The sequence below is a fragment of the Myxocyprinus asiaticus genome, chromosome 2 (genome assembly GCF_019703515.2).
Source record: "Myxocyprinus asiaticus isolate MX2 ecotype Aquarium Trade chromosome 2, UBuf_Myxa_2, whole genome shotgun sequence".
Classification (NCBI taxonomy): Eukaryota; Metazoa; Chordata; class Actinopteri; order Cypriniformes; family Catostomidae; genus Myxocyprinus; species Myxocyprinus asiaticus.
The window spans coordinates 29,611,450-29,630,450 of record NC_059345.1 but is presented as its reverse complement, the minus strand read 5'-3'; the positions used below and the strand labels follow the sequence as shown (position 1 = coordinate 29,630,450).

At 42.2% G+C, this 19,001-nt stretch overlaps 1 protein-coding gene across 2 annotated transcripts; it reads right to left on the bottom strand.

Annotated features, from left to right (window-relative positions):
* Positions 1–5,476: 5,476 nt before the first annotated feature.
* Positions 5,477–17,025, bottom strand: LOC127413920 (ras-related protein Rab-8B-like). 2 transcript variants are annotated; one of them, XR_007892711.1, is made up of 9 exons: positions 16,813–17,025; positions 11,722–11,782; positions 11,568–11,628; positions 11,380–11,457; positions 11,176–11,265; positions 10,940–11,005; positions 9,985–10,120; positions 8,212–8,262; positions 7,915–7,988 (listed from the first exon to the last, which is right to left on the bottom strand). XR_007892711.1 is itself a non-coding variant. In XM_051651494.1 (8 exons), exons 1-8 carry the CDS (start codon positions 16,934–16,936, stop codon positions 7,896–7,898), a joined length of 624 nt encoding a protein of 207 aa, XP_051507454.1. In that variant the 5' UTR covers positions 16,937–17,025; the 3' UTR covers positions 5,477–7,895. The 2 variants fall into 2 exon arrangements, 1 of the variants encoding a protein (XP_051507454.1); XM_051651494.1 differs by lacking the exon at positions 9,985–10,120 and having other exon boundaries at positions 5,477–7,988.
* Positions 17,026–19,001: the final 1,976 nt, after the last annotated feature.

Here is a 19,001-nt window from a genome sequence, read left to right as displayed (position 1 = left end):
TGCGAACGGAAACGCCTTGTTGATGAAAGAGGTCAACGGAGAATGGCCAGATTGGTTCAAGCTGACAGAAAGGCTACAGTAACTCAGATAACCCCAATGTACAATTGTAGTGAGCAGAACAGCATCTCAGAATGCCCAACATGTCAAACCTTGGGCTACAACAGCAGAAGACCACGTCAAGCCATAATGTTCCTAATAAAGTTCTCAGTGAGTGTATATAATGAGGAAAGGAGGCTTTTGTTATTTTAATCATGATATCTGTTAATGAAAAAGGGAGATAAGGGTCTGCCTCTATGTTGTAAACTATACCATTTTTCAAAATAAAGGGAAAGGGATAACTTCAGTGATCTGATGCTGTTTATTATATATACTGTATCCACCTTTTTCCTGAGGGTCTTACTGGAGAAACGAATATGGGTGGAACTTCCGCCGGAAGTCGTTCAATGGCATTCCCTAGCTCTGGCTGCAGGCATTTTAGACCCTGTTCCCTATCTGTCACTCACTCGACGTTGTGTCGATGTAGTGACACTAGGGGTGACTCTTGGGAGCCCTAAACACCTCTGATTTTGAAAAAAGGCCAATGGGAATTGGCGAGTGGAATTTGCATGCCACTACCCCGGACATACTGGTATAAAAGGAGCTGGCTCGCAACCACTCATTCAGATTTTCTCTTCGGAGCCGAGCGGTTGCATTCAGCGCACTGAATCAATCTCGCTACTATTCACCTCAAACTGCTGGATCTATGGCGCATTTCAGCGGCTTCTCCCCCTCTGCACCCGTGGAGTATAGAGAATGCCCCTGGGTGCTTCGGCAGAACAAAAAGTATATATTCTAAAAGAGTATATTTTCTAACTAAAAGAGTGGCACTCACAGACATCTTTTTAAAGATGCCCTTCCGTTTGTGTATTATTTCTGGTTGCGGTTGTTATCTCTCCGCTTCTGACGGCCACGATCGCTGTCTTACGTGTCTGGGCACTGTCCATGCGGAGACATCATTCGTGAATGGGTCATGTCCTCATTGCGAGAACAAGACTATGGCAACATTGCGGTCGCGGCTTTCCTTCGTAAGAAGGCAAGCCACCCCAGCGGCTCCCCGCCATCTGTCCTTCTACCTACGGATATGAGGCCACGTCGGTTAGCACTGGGGACGATTTGGGGACTTCAATGGGAGCACCTCCACCGGGTAACCCCCCACGGACCTCCCATTCCTCAGCACGCTCGCTTGCCCTGATCAGGCTCTCAGATGAGACTGCCGGCTCGTCTCAGGGCGAGTTCGACCTCTTATTTGGAGCCCAGGAAGACGATGAGCTCTCGATCGCAGCATCGGAGAGTGGGCTCGTCCAGTCTGACGTGGAGGCTTCGGCTGGGCTTCCTCCTTCGGGTATGGTCGCCCAGTCTCAGGCCGACGCGGAGCTGACGGACATGCTTTCCCAGGCGGCCACGAGTGTCAGGCTAGAGTGGAACCCTCCACTCTCCCCTGAACCCTTGTGGCTCGATGATTGGTTCCTGGGCCCAGAGCACCGCTCACGGCCGCGCCCCGCCCCGGTCCCTTTCTTACCGGGGTGCATGAGGAGCTGACGAGATTGTGGGGGCACCTTTTACTACCCGATCTTTCAGCTCCCCCGCTCTCACTACCCTCGATGGTGGGTTGGCCAGGGGGTATTCGGTGATCCCCCAGGTGGATAAGGCACTCGTGGTGCACTTGTGCCTGCAGAGCGCCGCCACCTGGCATGGGCACCCGAAGCTCCCATCCAGGGCCTGTAGGTTTACGTCGTCTCTGATGGCTAAGGCCTACGGTGCCACTGGACAAGCCGCCTCTGCCCTGCACGCCATGGCTCTCCTGCAGGTACACCAAGCTAAGGTGCTAAAAGAGCTGCACGAGGGTAGTTCTGACCCGGGATTGATGCAGGAACTGCGCTCAGTGACCAACCTCACTCTCCTGGCGACAAAGGTCACGGCGCGGTCTCTTGGGCAGGCGATGTCCACCCTGGTGGTCCAGGAGCGCCACCTTTGGCTCAACCTGGTCGAGATGAGAGAGGCTGACAAGGCGCAGTTCCTTGATGCCCCCATTTCCCAGGTTGGCCTGTTCGGCGACACTGTCCAGCGTCAGGCCCCCCGCCCCAGCGCGCCCAGCACTGGCACGAACACACCCACCCCGGGTTGGTTCCGACAGACTGCAGGGACGATATTCCTCCTCCCTCCTCCCCGAACAATCTTATGGTGTGTATCAGGAGCCAGGTAAGTGCTTCGATGTCCCTGGACTCAGCACGGCCACGGGGCTCGAGCCCCCTCGATGTGGCGCCTCAGGCTCTGCCCTGCCGTGATCCCCACCCATAAGTACGTCCGACGTGATTGTCCCCTTGGTCCCCCTCGTCCGGAGTTTGAACGCATGGCTTGCGCTCTCCAACCCGTCGTGATGGCTGACCCAGACCGTCCAACTCGGCTATGCGATTCAGTTTGCCAGGCACCCGCCCAGGTTCAGCGGCGCACGCTTCACTTCGGTGAAGGGCGAGAATGGCGCTACCTTGCATGCAGAGATCGCTACCCTTCCATGGAAGGGTGCGATAGAGCCTGTCCCTCCGGCCGAGATGAAGAAGGGGTTTTACAGCCCCTACTTCATCGTACCGAAGAAAGGCGGTGGGTTGCGGCCAATCTTGGACCTGCGAGTACTGAACTGGGCTTTGCACAGACTCCCATTCAAGATGCTAATGCAAAAATACATTCTAGCCAGCGTCCGGCATCAAGAAGAACGCGTACTTCCGCGTCTCGGTTTTACCTCGACACAGACCCTTCCTGCGGTTTGCTTTCGAGGGCCGGACGTACCAGTACAAGGTCCTCCCCTTCGGCCTGTCCTTGTCCCCTCAAGTCTTCACGAAGGTCGCAGAGGCAGCCCTTGCCCCGCTAAGGGAAGTAGACGTCCGCATCCTCAACTATCTCGATGACTAGCTAATCCTAACTCACTCTCGGGATGTGTTGTGTGTGCACAGGGAACTGGTGCTCACGTACCTCAGCCGGTTGGGGCTTCGGGTCAACTGGGAAAAGAGCAAGCTCTCCCCAGTTCAGAGCATCTCTTTTCTCGGCTTGGAGTTGGACTCAGTCTCGATGACGGCGCGCCTCGCGGTCGGTGCTGAACCGTCTGAAGGCGTTCAGACGGAGGACAGTGGTTCCACTGAAACTTTTTCAGAGGCTCCTGGGGCATATGGAATCCTCAGCGGTGGCCACACCACTCGGGTTGATGCATATGAGACCATTTCAGCACTGGCTTCGGACTCGAGTCCCTAGATAGGCATGGCGCTGCGGGACACATTGCGTGGTCGTCACGCCGATCTAGCATTTCTACGTACAGGGGTTCCCCTAGAGCAAGACTCCAGGTGCATTGTGGTTACGATGGACGCTTCCAAGATGGGCTGGGGTGCCGTATGCAACGGGCATGCAGCCGCTGGCTCTTGGACTGGCCCGTGGCTGCGTTGGCACATCAACTGCCTGGAGTTGTTGGCAGTACTGCTCGCCCTGAGGAGGCTCCGGCCATTGATCCAGGGCAAGCATGTGTTGGTCCGGACGGACAACACGGCGACGGTAGCGTACATCAACCACCAAGGCAGCCTACGCTCCCGTTGCATGTCACAACTCATCCGCCGTCTCCTCCTCTGGAGTCAGCAGCGCCTCGAGTCGCTGCGAGCCACTCACATCCCGGGCGACCTCAACACCGCAGTGGACGCGCTGTCATGACAGGTTATGCTCAGGGGAGAGTGGAGACTCCACCCCCAGGTGGTCCAGCTGATTTGGAGTCGATTTGGTCGAGCACAGGTAGACCTGTTTGCTTCCTGGGAATCCTTCCACTGCCCGCTTTGGTACACCCTGACCGAGGCATCCCTCGGTATAGACGCGCTGGCACACAGCTGGCCCCCGGGACTATGCAAATATGCATTTCCCCCAGTGAGCCTACTTGCACAGACCCTCCGGGCGGGGTGTGGTCTCCGCGGTGTCTTCCCCTTGGGAGTGACACCCCCCCAACATAGACACTTATGGCCCCCAGCCGGTAAACAAAATTCCACTCTTTTTGGGGAGAAAAAAAGAAGAAAAGAGGCCTTGGCTGGGCTAGCCTATCCCTATTTGTTGGGCAAGTCGACTTGTTCCCAAAGGACCGTTCGACGCTCATAAGTCCACGTAACACAGTTCAGCTTATTGTGGCGTTTCGTATAGGGACCCCGAGTGTCACTACATCGACACAACGTCGAGTGAGTGACAGATAGGGAATATCCTGGTTACTTTCGTAACCTCTGTTCCCTGATGGAGGGAACGAGATGTTGTGTCCCTCTTGCCACAATACTGAACTACCCGCTGAAATAGCTGGGACCTTGTCTCGGCTCCTCAGCACAAAACCTGAATGAGTGGTTGCGAGCCAGCGCCTTTTATACTGTATGTCCGGGGGAGTGGCATGCAAATTCCACTTGCCAATTCCCATTGGCCTTTTTTCAAAAGGGCTGTTTGGGGCTCCCAAGAGTGACCCCTAGTGTCACTACATCGACACAACATCTCGTTCCCTCCATCAGGGAGCGGAGGTTACGAAAGTAACAAGGACGTTTACAGCTGGTAATAAGACGTGTTTCGGATGATCCAATTGCAAATGGTCAGCGCTAAATATAGTTGTAAATGGGGTGCAAAATGTTTTGTTATTGGATTACAAAAAACATACAGAGGTAGTCAAAACCACATTGCATTTGAGGTTTAAAACTGCATTCTGATGCATCCCAGATGGCAGCAAAGCACCACCTCTCGCCAGTCAATCACCCGCCGAACAAAATGTTAAACTTAAGTGCGGATTTAAAAGGAAATAACCATCCGATTGGACAACGTCAAAAAGCAATTACATACTCATGGACGAAAACTTCACCGCTCTTCCTCAGTGTGTCTGTCTGATTTGAACATGCAGGGTGACAGGATGACAAGCACACACATCTGAAGCTGAACTAACACAGGTACTCCACTAAAACAACCAATAATTTTGCTCCAAATGTTGCGTTTGCGCTTAGATTAAATCTCAACTGCATCTGGGAGAAACAGCGCACCAGTTTTGTTTACGCTTTCTTTGTCTTTATGATTTTTTTTTTTGATTTTTTTTTGCAGTTTATTATCTTTCAGTAACACACTGATATAGTGATTGATGTATGTCCATACGAAATCATACATGCTCTCCGCAAAATCCCAACACCACAACGAAAGAGTGAATGGACGTACGCCGCAACAACAGCTGTTAACTTGACAATGGAAGTAAAGCCCACATCTCGCTAAGCATCATGGGATGTAGGAAAAAGGTGTATAGTCAGTAACATCACCTCTCTCATAATGGACTTAGCATTTGCCTCGTCCAAATAGAGAAAATATTATTAAGTATAATGTGATCAAATGTGATAAAAATGAAGCACATTTACATCATTTCGAAAAGATATTTTAATCTTTTTACATAATCAGTTAACAGACATATTACAGAACAGATGATAAAAATCAAGGAAGACATGTTAAAAAATGGGACATAAAAGCTGCAATGAATGGTCAGTAAGACTGGGAGGTTGAGTGCTGTCATTGTTTCATTGTAGAATTTGCCTGCATGCATATTCAAATCATGACTTCAGGGCCATTAATTGGCAAATGGCACACCTCTGAGCAGGAGCTCGGTCAAACAGACAAACAGCAGCCAATGGAACTTGAGCAGTCATACATCCTTTAACATGAACAGCAGAATCGATCATTAATTAATTTTGAGTAACTTAAAAAGACTGCAAATTCCCAGTAAATCACCACAGGGTGTCTTTGGGTTTGAATTCTTTGCTTTTTGCATTTGTAACAACCAGGCCACATAGAGCTGTAATGCCTCTCCTTGCATGTTCATTTACTGTTTATTTTGGCTAATTTGATTATTCCTTAAGCTACCAATAAGAGGTTTAGTTACATTAATTCAGCAGAATCCCACAGATTTTTGCCCAAAATCTGCACAGAAAATGTGAAAAAGTCTGTAAGCCTGGGCCTGGTAAAACCCAATACGCTGAGAGGAGTAAACTTTTAAACACCCAAATAAACACATTCAGGCTAGTACAACCTTGCACTCAGGAAACATCAGTGGTTTATGAGGTGAGGAGGCTCTACGAGAGAACCACCCACAGGTAACAGTGCACGACATACATAAAAAGGCACTATTGCAAGTAGTACTGTAAACACTACACAGTTTCACACTCAAGAGAGTCTTATAAAAGAGGGAATTAAAAAAAGACAATATACAGAATACTGTGATGCCATTAAACTGAGTTATAAAATAAGTATTAACAATAATTCATTCTCACATAAGCACAGGTTAACATGCTTTAGGTGGTTCATATGCAGTGGTAAGTAAAAGATGATTATGTTGGTAGAGTAAAAAAATATGATATCATTAGTAAATGTAATACTGTGTATATATATACTAATATACAGGGCCTAGCTGAGGCATAGCTAGCTGCTGCTTCAACAAGCATGAGGAAATGTGTCTTTATCCCTCTGTCTTTATTCTTTTGTCTATTTTTTAATGATCAGTATGTAATGTATGAGAGATAAAAACTGAAGAAAAAAAGTTATCCATCACAGTTTTGAGTTTTTCACTTTTGTCATGAAAGATTAATAGGGTAAGGTCAGGCAGAAGGGGGAAGGCTGCAAACTATGGAACACTGCTTTGATTCCACAGTTTATTGTGGCTATGGAACAGTAACAAAAATTTAAAGCAGAAGTATGTGCTAAAATAAACAATGTTTTCAAAACAGCTTTCTGTGAGAAGTTTCTCACTTCACATCTTCTGGAGAGAAGGACACCAGGCTTACGTGAATCTCAAAATGTAGAGAAAAACTGGACATACTTAACTTCACTTTGGAACCAACACACTTGCTATGAAAAATGGGAAGAAAACAGTCATGGTGAGAAATTATATGACATAACCTACCATTTGTTATTTTAATATTTATAAAAAAATGTTGTTGCAAATTGCAGTTTAGTTTTTTTAGTTTTTCCCCCATTGTTGAAACTTTTTTGTGTCATTATTAGCCAGTTGCATTATTATGCATAGTACATTGTGTTTACAGTGCAAAATAAACACCAAAATGAGATGACCGAATTTTTTCCAATTTGTCCGGCAAAGTTGATCATTCCCATACACATTGGCCGGCACCAAAATTTCTTAGCAGAAACTGTTCTGCATATTAAGCTGGGATAGAACAAAGTATTTTAACACTGAAAAAGTTACATCAGCTTTAATTTCTTCAAAAGAAAAATAACCTCAAGGAAATGTATTAAACTACATATAAAATGAGTTACTTGAAATATACCATTCAAAACATGACGTTCAAAAGCATTATATTGCATATTTAACTGTCAAACCATCAGGTTCTTCAATTGCTACTTTAGGTCCACGTTCTTTATTGCCAAAAACTGCTCAGCAGCAGGAGTTTAATCTTCTGTAATATCTTTCATATATTTTCCTTCATTAAATGCTGCTACAGCAAATCACTTTAAAATCAATGTAACTATAATTTGACTAAATGTGATGAATTATTGACAATATAGAGAAAAAATAGATTCAAACCATGCTACACTAAAAGGATAAGATCTAGGTTGCAAGGTTAAGGGGGTAGGGTGAGGTTGATGGATATTTTGGTTTAAAAGAAACTTTTTGGGAACATCTCAAAAGAGTCTACCAAACTCTTTTCTGGCTCAAGTATGCATACATAAGGCAGGCTGAAGTCCAAAGCTCTTAGCAGCAGCTAACAGCTGAAAGTCCAGTGGTAGAGTAAACCCTCCCACAAACACACTGAGCTCAAACACACATAGAGAAATGAAAACATTCACACACTGAGGCTGCAAACGTTGCTGGGTTAGAGCAAAGTGCAGCGGAAGAAGCTGGGCTTCTTGGATCGATTCTCTGTGATTTTCAATGCTCCTCCTCCTCCTGCTGGGTTATTCTCATTCTGAAGGCAAATAGGTAAGAAAACAAAGTCCATTCATCATTAGTGTTAGAGATAAAGGCAGATGTTTAATTAAAGCATTTTCTTACTTAAGCCCAGATAGACACAGTTAAAGGTATTCTAGATGTGAGTAAACATTTTAAAGATAATAATTCTTCAAGTTTGAGTCAGTGTGTAGTAAGTTCATCAACATTTTTTTGGATGATTGTGACATTAGCATTCTCACCATTTTTAGGTTAAGTCTAGTCATGACGTCTTTAGCAAGGGTGACAAAGGCCTAACATTGAAGAAAACAGAACCATGACACTAGATCAGATAATACATTGTAAAATATGCAATTCTTGTGCAATAAAAATTAATTTGATTGGTTGCAACTAGGGATGCACAATAAATCGACGGCCGATATATTATTGGCTGATAAACGGGAAAATCAAAATACTATTAATTGTACCGATAATGGAATTACTACCGATATTTCCATTGATAATTTGTTACAGATTACAGCTGAGAATCTCTGACTGCCTGCGGCTTCTTTTCTTCAGGCAGTGACTCAAGCAGCCCAAGTGGCAGTGTGTGTGCACATAAACACTGTGTTTGTGTGAGTGAGAGCCAAACTCATGTAGCTCTGTGAGGATTATTTCAAATTCAAAGTCACTGCACCATGTACTTGTTTAACTTATGGTCAATCATGAAACAAACAGAATGTGGGAAGTAGCACATAGTTACTTACAGCACAGCATTGCAATTAAAACAAATCAAACATATCCTAACATGGCACATTTATCTTGAAATAATTCTCATAGTGTGACTCAAGATAGCTAAAAACACTAGTTTGTGAGTGAAACGAATGTGCTTGTCATATTCTTCAAGTTGAGACTTCTAACGTTATAACTCATGACTATGCGATCTGTATATTTTCACCTACTGCCATTATGATTGCGTTCATATTTCATAAGTCATACAGTGGAACTGTCACAGATGAGTGCTGTAACAAGTGTCTGTGAATGAAATGCGCATGTGCAAAATGTGCGCATATACACACACACGCACAAACCATCACTGCGCTAGAGATGGGTGATACCACTTTCTTTTCGATCCAATACCAATAATTTCAAGTCCAATCTCATTGATACCGATACTTCTATTAAACAGATTTATTTGCGATTTCTTGGGTTACAATGGGTAATTTAAAATATTCAAGTCATTAATGTTTTTTACATTTGTGAGCCTAAACAGAAAATTATTAGACTTCCGTTTTGTTTACATTTACAAAAATTAACCATATTCGCACTACAGTAACTATAGTTTAAACATAGTATTTAGTTAAACCATAGTTACCACACAATTAACCATGGTTACTACTACAATATTACTGTAGTAAAACTGTGGTTTCAGCCAAAAAAAAAAAAAAAAACATAGTTACTTGTAATGAAGCTGGCAGGCAATGACAGGTAGACAAAGACAATGTGAAGAACCCAAGTGCAGTTTATTCATAAATGTGAAATCCAAAACCGTGAACAGAAACATAAACTTTGGACTGGACTAGACTAGACTGGACTGGACTGGACTGGACTTCCAAACAACGTTACATAAACAATACCTAACAAAGGACCATGGCAAACATAGGGGTTTAAATACAAGGACATGGGTAACCACATGACATAAACAACCAATGACGAGCCTGAACTAATAACAAGATAACTAGATACTAAAACATGAACCAGTGACATGACAAGACTGATAATGAGTTAACAAGACAATAAACCAATGAAAACAAGACACATGAACATGGAGGGAAAACAGGACATCACATGACCAGGAAACCACATGACATGAACAGGAACAGAACTTTCAAAATAAAAGAAATGAACACAAAACATGAACAAAACACATAAATGTGACATTACTACAACATTACTTTAGTAAAACCATGGCTAACTATTTTATTTAATTATTTATTAACAACAATTACCCAAAAACACATGATAAGAAATTTCACCTTTAGATATGTTGTTGTTTTAGCATGAATTTACTCCAGAAGCTGTTTGTCTGATTTTATATCATCACCTCTACAAGATACTGATGCCTCTTGTTTGAACGAGTCTTGTGACACCGCAAGCACTTGTCTTCTTTGTCTTTCAGCATTCATGCATGTTAAAATGAGCAGAAGAAGAAATTAGTTCCCATCCTGCACAAATATTGCCCAATCCTTTTTATTTCACTTTGAAGCACTTTGAAGATTATTGTTCTTGTTCATGGTAACCAAATCATATCTCTATTTTTTTTCTTTAATGTTAGAATCGATATTTTTGTGCGAGGATCGATATTTTTGATACAACATCAGTATCGGAAGTATCGATACTTTAGGATCAATCCCCCATCCCTACACTGCACTCGCAGTCTGGCTGCCGGCATAAATATTACTTTATGTATACAGAGATTAGGGTTTGTATTGTGTGTTTTGTTGTTAAATGTTCGTTACATGCTGAAATAGTTTATTTTGGTACAGCTGTTTGAAGTTCATTATTCTCTGTTAGCAGTCATCAGGATTACCGTAAACACTCATATAAATGGGCACCATACAAATTATGCAAATGTACTGTCATTTATTTGTCATTCAAATCACCATTAATCTGTAATATAGGCACATATCTGGTTTATGTTACATCCACCAAACCTTAAATAGTAGCAAGTGCAAATTCAAAGCTTTTAAATGACACATTTTTTAAATGAGAAGCTTTTAGAGAATTAGCAAGCAGTTCCATGTTAAAGGATTAAACATTTTAATGTAATAATAAAAAATAAAAAAACGGTTATCAGTATTGACCACAATGAGCTGTGAATTATCGGTTATTGGTATCGGCCCAGAAATTCCATATCAGTGCATCCCTAGTTGCAACACAAAAGTCTGCTTTGCAAAAAGGATCAGTTTTCAACCAGAAAATGTGCCTCACCTCTTCAACATTTGTGCTGGATTTTGCACTAGTTTCCAGGAACTTTATTCCATAATCAATTGATAGCTATACCAAAAAAAAAAAAAAAACAATAAATAAAAAAAAAAAAAAAGGGAACTGTTTAAATCAGCATTTTTTACATATTAGCTTGTTCAGTGAGTTTCTTTCATTTTTGGATCAACGCTTATGTATAGAAGAGAAACAGTTATTTCTGTCATTTAAAATCATAATCATACCTTTTCCCCTCTTTCTTTCGGAACTCGTCTCTTTTCATTCATGTCACATTTATTCCCCAAAATCATCCGTTCCACATCTGATGATGCATGCTGATAAAAAAAGGGGGAGAACCAAACCATAGATCACTAAAGGAAAGCTGGCATCCCACTAGTTTCAAGCCACTGATCTCAGAAATCACAGTTACAGGTGTATCTTTTTCTCACCTCCTCTATGTTCCTGATCCAGCTCTTGATGTTGTCAAATGATTTCTCATTTGTGATATCATACACCAGCATAATTCCCTGTGGGATGGACAGGAGTATATAAAATATAACAAATGGCAAATGTCTGATAACCTACAGAAGCATGAAATAACATTATTTAGTTGGCAGAATAAAATGAAAAGTCTTACCATTGCTCCTCTATAATATGCCGGGGTGATGGTTCTAAACCTCTCATGCCCCGCTGTATCCCTTTACAGCAAAATTAAAACATACATTTTTATTGTATGTACACAATGATATTATATAGGCTACTGTGTAATGCTGAGCTGCTATGCTTCTTACCAGATCTGAAGCTTGATTTTCTTCCCATCCAGCAAAATTGTTCTGATTTTGAAGTCAATTCCTGCAATATTAGTGATTAAAAATAACTGATGTAGTCTAATGACAGTTGAAGTACTAGTACAATGGTAATATGTCCTACGATGACACGTTGTGAAACTGACTCATTTCGGAACACCCAGCCCAACTCTTTCCACTGAAAAGGGAATAGGCGCATTAGAACCTTTACATGGGATAACCATAGAGAAGGAATGTGTAGAAAGGTCAGAATGGTGTAACATATGTCTGAGTTGATCAGTCAGGTCGAAGCCCAACTAAATAGCTGCATTGTTGCTAAAGGCTTTACAAATGTACCCAAACTTGTTGCATTCAACCTCAATGGAACATGATCCCAGTTTATGCCATTTATGAGAAAACCTGGCTGTCTCTAACGAACACCAGCAGAGGCATTCAATCCTGCCATCAATAAAAGCTCAGACAGGACATGGGAAGGGAAGTGTCAGCAGTATTGTTCATGGCTATTGTGGAAGTCTGTGGCATAACAATTAGGGGTTGGAATCACCAGAGATATGATATTATCACGATTCTTAAGTCACGATACGATATTATTGCGATTTTAAACATTTTGCGATATGCTGAGTATTGCGATAACATATATTCCGATATATTAACTTTTTTCAACTGCATATGTCCCCAAAGGAAAACTGTCAACATCTGTTTTATCTAATAAGAGAAAGTTCTCAGTCTGTTCATCTCACTGCAAAATGGGATTGTCAAGCAGACAGACTGACCAACACTGTCATAAAAACCTTTCATAACTTTTGCATGCACCTGACAAACTGAACTGTTTGTATTACAGTCTAGTCCAACTTAATTGAATGCAAACATGTGTGGACTACTGTACTATTACAGGTATTTTGAACAATGCAACTTGTACAAAAAATGTATGCAGCCCCTTCAGCAACTGGGAAATTTTATAATGTAAATTACTGTTAAATTGAATTAAAATAAAACATGTAGTCTTACATTAGATTACATTAAAATAAAAATGTTAAATTGAACTAAATAAAATGTGCTACTGTTTGCTGCTGGCCTTGGGACTAAAAAAGTTCAAAGACATTTGGACAGTGAAGGAATGTCAGCATTCTTGCTCAGAAAGAGGAGCTGATCAACATGCTCTGAGGTCAGAGTGCTCTTTTGTGCTGTGACGATGTCTCCAGCCATTGAGAAGACTTTTTCGGCTGAGACGCTAGTACCTGGGATACAAAGGTATCTTTTTGCCAGCTTGGCCATGAAAGGATAGACTTGCTCTTGTGATTTCCAGCAGCTTAGTGGGTCTTCTGTGATTAGACCTCCTCAGCTATGGCAGATAATGGTTTTGGTGGGGCTCCAACATCACCATAAGTATGACCAAGCAAGTCTGCTAGCCCACATGACTTCCTCATCTTGGCTGATATGACAGGGGGTCTGGGATCCTCTTCAGTATAGCTAGGTACTTCCTGATGTTCCTTGGCTTCTGGCTCAGAGATGGTCTGCTGCCTCATTTCTTCCTGTAGAATACACAGAGAGAGAGAGAGAGAGAGAGAGAGAGAGGGAGGGAGGGGGAGATAATAAATGTATATATCTTTAAGTATGCAGCAAATATGTTGTTTTTCTTTGGTAAATTATAGTTAATTTGTCTTTAATTTTAAAAATTTTAATTTTTAATCTTTACCAATATGACTACAATATTAGTTGAGCAGTGACATTTCTTAAGTAGGTTAGAATATATTCTGCCATTATTATTTAAATGTTTGTTTACCTGAAGGGTTATAGCCTCAGTAACCACTCTGGCATAGGTTTCCTGTCTCTCCTCTGGGGACAGGAACGGCAGGGTCAAGGGCTGATGCTGTGTAGAGGGTGTTCTTCTCTACTGCACTGGCATATCTCTCCTTAAGATCTTGATTGATGCTTTGTTTGATGTCTCTGACCAGCGCTGTGTCACCTATATTGTCCTGTGTGTTATGCAACAGCTGTGCAAGCAGCGGTGCTACGAGTGACAGAGTAGGATTCTTTTCCTCAGACATCACAGTGGTCGCCACCTGCATCGACTTCAAGGCCCGGACAATTTCTTCGGTGTTCCCAATATCCATCTAATTTAGGGTGAAGATATCAGTGCTATTCCTTCTCACTTCGGGAGACAACAGCACTGCACAAATGGCAGGCTGATGTTCAAGGAACCGCCGGAGCATTTCGTAAGCACTGTTCCATCTCGTGCTGACATCAGTCTTGAGTTTGTGGGTTGGGAGCTGTAACATTTTCAGTTTTTTCTCCAAAGCGTGGTTTGCCACCGTGCTTCGGTTGAAAAATCCAGTTATGCGCCACACTCTCCCCATGAGCCTGGCTACTGCTGGCAGATTTAACGCCCACTGTGATGCCAGATTGAGCGTGTGAGCAAAACAATTCACATTCAGGTATCCCGCTAACTGAATGGCAACGGTCATGTTAGAAGCGTTGTCGGTGACAACCACCAGGTTTTTGTCAGCAATCACCCATTCTTGTGCTGCATTTTGCAGGAGGTCTACAATGTTCGCCCCGGAGTGACTTTCGTGTACTGCTCTAGTTTGGAGAATGTGAGACAGCAGTTGCCAGTCCTCTGTGACATAATGGCCTGTTATAGTCACATAAGAATCCACTGCCCATGATGTCCACATGTCACAGGTTAATGCAGCCCTTTCTCCTCAACTTTAAGCTTCATTACTCTGTAGAGCTTGGGTACGGCTGTGTCCATGAAAAAGCATCGCAACAGAGTCACATACCTGGGTTTCAGTGTCTTGAGCATGTAACAAAAGCCCTCGTTTTCCACAACGTTGTATGGATGCAGGTCTTTGCACATGAAGTAAGTGATGGATTGTGTTATCTTCTTGGCTTGCTCTGAATTGGGAGGTAGCTTTGTCAAGCTAAGTGTGTCCAGTGTTGGTTGGTTTTTCGGTGGAGCTGATTTAACGTTAGCTGTGACGTCCTTGGCTAACGTTATCTCTGGATGGTGGCATGTGAGGTGAGTCCTCATGTTTGTAGTATTCCCAGAGTATTTTATTTTCATACGGCACTCCTTGCAAATCCCATATGTCATATCCATCCCCTTCGTCCCTTCCTTAAATAATCCATACGTTTGATTTAAACGCGGACGGCACTTTTCTGATTTCTTTCTCTAATGCCTCCATCTTTGTTTTACCAACTTCCTCCCGCACGCTGACTGTCACCTCTGCTGACCTCACCAGAAAAACAAAACAAAAAAACAACAGCACCATAGTAGTGGACTGAAAAAGCAATTCATTATTATTATTATTATTATTTTATTATTCTTGTACCAAAAAGTTCAAGTCATATTTGCAATTTACATAATAAACGATCGATACTTGGCATCCATGTATCCATACAATATTTCCACGCAAAATATCGCAATACTATGCTGTATCGATTTTTTCCCCCACCCCTAATAACAATGACAAAAGTTTAAGGAACTCTCACTTAGTTTTCACACAGGAATGACATATTGGACAATGGTGCAAACAGGCCTACCTAAAGCTGTGTCAAAAACATCCCAAGTAACATGTGGACAATGACTACAAGGCGGAGGGATGACTACAAGGCGGAGGGATGTATAAGTGTACATTCTAAGACTTACATATTCATTTTGAGTGTTTCATATTCTAAAAAAAAGAGCACAGTTAGGCCTACTAACTTCAAAAACACAATTTGCTTCTTCAAGGCAGAACAGTGGTAATGTGAAGTAAGGTCAATAGATACATGATATTCTCGTGTCTTATTATATGTGCAGATAAAATAGTACGACAACTGATTCTGATTTTTTTTTTTTTTTTACATCGGCGCTGTGGCATGTAGATCAGGGGTTATGTAACAGGTTGATGAATGCACATCCTCACACGTTTAACCCACTTCTAAAGCCTAAGAATTTGGGTACTTAGAAATGAAAACTACCATCAGAAATACAACATGTGTCTTAACTGCTTTTATTAATTACCCACATACAATAAATAATAATATTCTTACTTCAGTATGAACATATTCCATAGCAAAACTTAATAACAGACGTTTCGATTGAACAATATTATTTACTGCATTCAAAATAAATGCAAAGACATCATCTTAGCGGTATGACGTTATTTTTTATTCTCTTATCCTTTCTGAAACAGTAGTCCATGTGCTGCGGCGAAGACGGGATCTGTTCTTCCTGTTATATCGTATATATATGGTAGTCTTGTTCATATAATCGTTAGATCAGATTTGACCTCATATCTGTCACAGCGACAGCACTTTAGAAATTATAAACAGCCGTTTGCAATCAGACTTTGTGTGATTTCCTCATTTAAAAAAAAAAAAAAAAGTTAATATACACCAACAGCTGCTGCGGGGCAATTGTGTCTAATAGAGCAGACGCGATAACAATGACGGTGACCCGTGAAATTTTATCATTTATGTAAAATCCTTAGTTTTTTCCTGATGCAACGATCTCTTGAAAATAAAGAAGCCCTATTCTCCAATAATCTGTGGAAAACGGGGTGTTTCAACTCCACAAACAGCACTTTTTGGGCAGTTTCAGCGCAATTTGAGCGAAGTGCCCATAGACAGCAGCTGTTGTCTGGGCAACAAAAGAACCTGCAAAGGAGCGGGGCGGAGCGTTTGTTTGTAAACATTATCTTCATCTATAGGAATTGTGAAACCGGTGTTTTCTGAAGTCGCGCCTTTTATGTCAATTTGGATAGTGCCTCATAAAGGGCAAAGGACGTATATCAGTGCTGCACAGACATTTTCCCCAGAACATTCTCGCGACCCGGTAGCAACTCTTCCACGGCCCGATACTGGGTCGCGACCCGGGGGTTGGGGACCTCTGATGTAGATGAACAGCTCAGTCAACAGACTGTCACAGCAGCCACGGCCTCTTCTTCCTGTCACTTTAAATGACTGTCACAGACCACCTAAACCCTTCATATATCTCTATAACGGCCCATTCAACTCTTCCATAGAACTACACAATAAACATTCCTGTAATGTTTCCATACAGATCAAACAGTCACGGTGGGATAAACTGACCTATAGTAGAGATCATAGTGGTGTTAAACGCGTCCTCACTGAATCGAAACAGCAGACACGTCTTGCCCACTCCGCTATCCCCGATGAGCAGCAGTTTAAACAGATAGTCGTACGTTATTGCCATGTCCTGTTTTTCTGTGTCTGGCTACCTTCCTTCGGCTCGGTAGCAGAGTAACGGTATTCGGCTAACGGTACATAAAAGATGCTGTTAAACTTGTGACTTCAGCAGTGAGGAAGAGGCTGGGCGTGTCTCCCGTCACGTCATCACCAATACGTGAGCGTTAATCTGAGAAAATACCTGAGCTTTTTCATAGGTGTAGGTGCTATTAGTTTACCCTGCCATAATGCTTACATCTATGTGAGGTTATTGAATTATGTTAGTCACATCATTTTTGGGACTAAACCGATCATTATTTTGATCTTCCTCTGCTTTAGACTGCATGGGTGGTTCTGTGAGTTGGCCCCCAACTTTGTATGTCTACACTACACAAATAGCCCATATATAACCTCATTGTCAGCATTGCCAGTCTGCTCTTGACAGTCTTAATCAATTTCTAAAAAAAGCAGTTGCAATATTTCTGCTGTACCTTCCCCATAAAGGAGAATCCTGGCAGGTGTTGTATCGAATTGTGTTCCCCATTGGAATCTGTTTCCCCCTAGCCCCGATAGGGTATGGGGTTATGGATCTGGTTAGGGTTAGAGTAGGTAGGGTAGTGTGGGTTAGGGTTAGGGTAGGTAGGGTAGTGTGGGTTAGGGTTAGGGTAGGTAGGGTATGGTAGGGAAGGGTTAGGCTTAGGTTTGTTCATGGGGAAACACATTCTGACAGTGGAGAATGTTACCGTCAGATATTGTTCCCCCATACAGATCTGCTGGTGGGAAACAGATCCAGATGGGAAAACAGAGTTCGACACAACACCGGCAACACTTAGTAGAGACGTTCTCTGAGGATGACTAAGGAATCTTAACTTCAATGCCTTTGTGGACGTTTTCTCCATCCTCCGTGAAATGACGCCACAACAACTAGAGATCATTGATGCTTTCAAGATTCATTTATGTCCTCTCATCACTCATGAACAAGAACTCATACCCCTTCTGAACCATACCTGATCTTTGTGCCTCTCAGATTTGAACAAGGACAGTTTTATGTGAGATGAGTGATGAGGAAATTGCGCACAGACTGATAGGTAATGAGCTTAGTTTGGAGGAGAGGAATGCTGTTGCCCACAGAAGTAATGGAAGACGTATTGTAGAATTTGAAACTCTCACTTCTTTGTTTTGAGATTATGATCTTCAGGGCACCCAATTTCATCATGAAAATATGCATGATCATCAACACTCTTTAAACATGGGACATTAATCTAATGCTGTAAAGCTCTGGGTTAGTGTTAGTAGTTTCTGGGAGCTAGCTGGGTTTAAAAAAAAAAAAATCTTGCTTGCATTTGACTAAAACAAGGTGTGGTTACATCTACCACATGAAAAACCTTTCTCAGTTTATTGTCCTCAGACAAAAGGCTGTTAAGAAACCTCTGACCTATCTATCCATCATGAGGATGTAAGTGGATCTTTATTTAGAGTACAAACCATGTGGAAATAGCTCACTACATAGAGATAAAAGTATATTGCCATCCAATACGTCAGCAATTAGTCAGGCTTTAACTAAATTGTAGTGGATCACATAATACTCTAGTGGGGTGCACAATTCACAAGACATGGCAACAAATTCCTTGTGTGTGTAAGCATACTTGGCAATAAAGCTGATTCTGATTCTGAAGATCGATGCACTGGGAAGCACATCACTTTAAAACAACTGCCAAATACAAACAACAACTTCCAGTGGGTTGTGTGTTCTCTGCAATGCTCACACAGATGATCATATATCATATGTACTCAATTTGTGAGCATTTTAAAAAAAAAGAAATGTTTTATTTGTATTGGGTCTTGTCAGTTGAGTTTGTATTTTTCACAATACATGAATAATCTGTAAGGTAGCATTGTGAGGTGCTATTACCTTTATATTGTTTATTTCTGTGAATTAAATTATTCACCATAAAATTGAATGACTCACTTTGTGTATTTTAGTCAGTAAATGTAATTGATTATTTCAGAAGAAGGATTGACTTTATGCTACTGTATACTTTGGTCTCAGTAAACAGGAGACAACAAGAAACCACACCTACAGAAAAACGCAA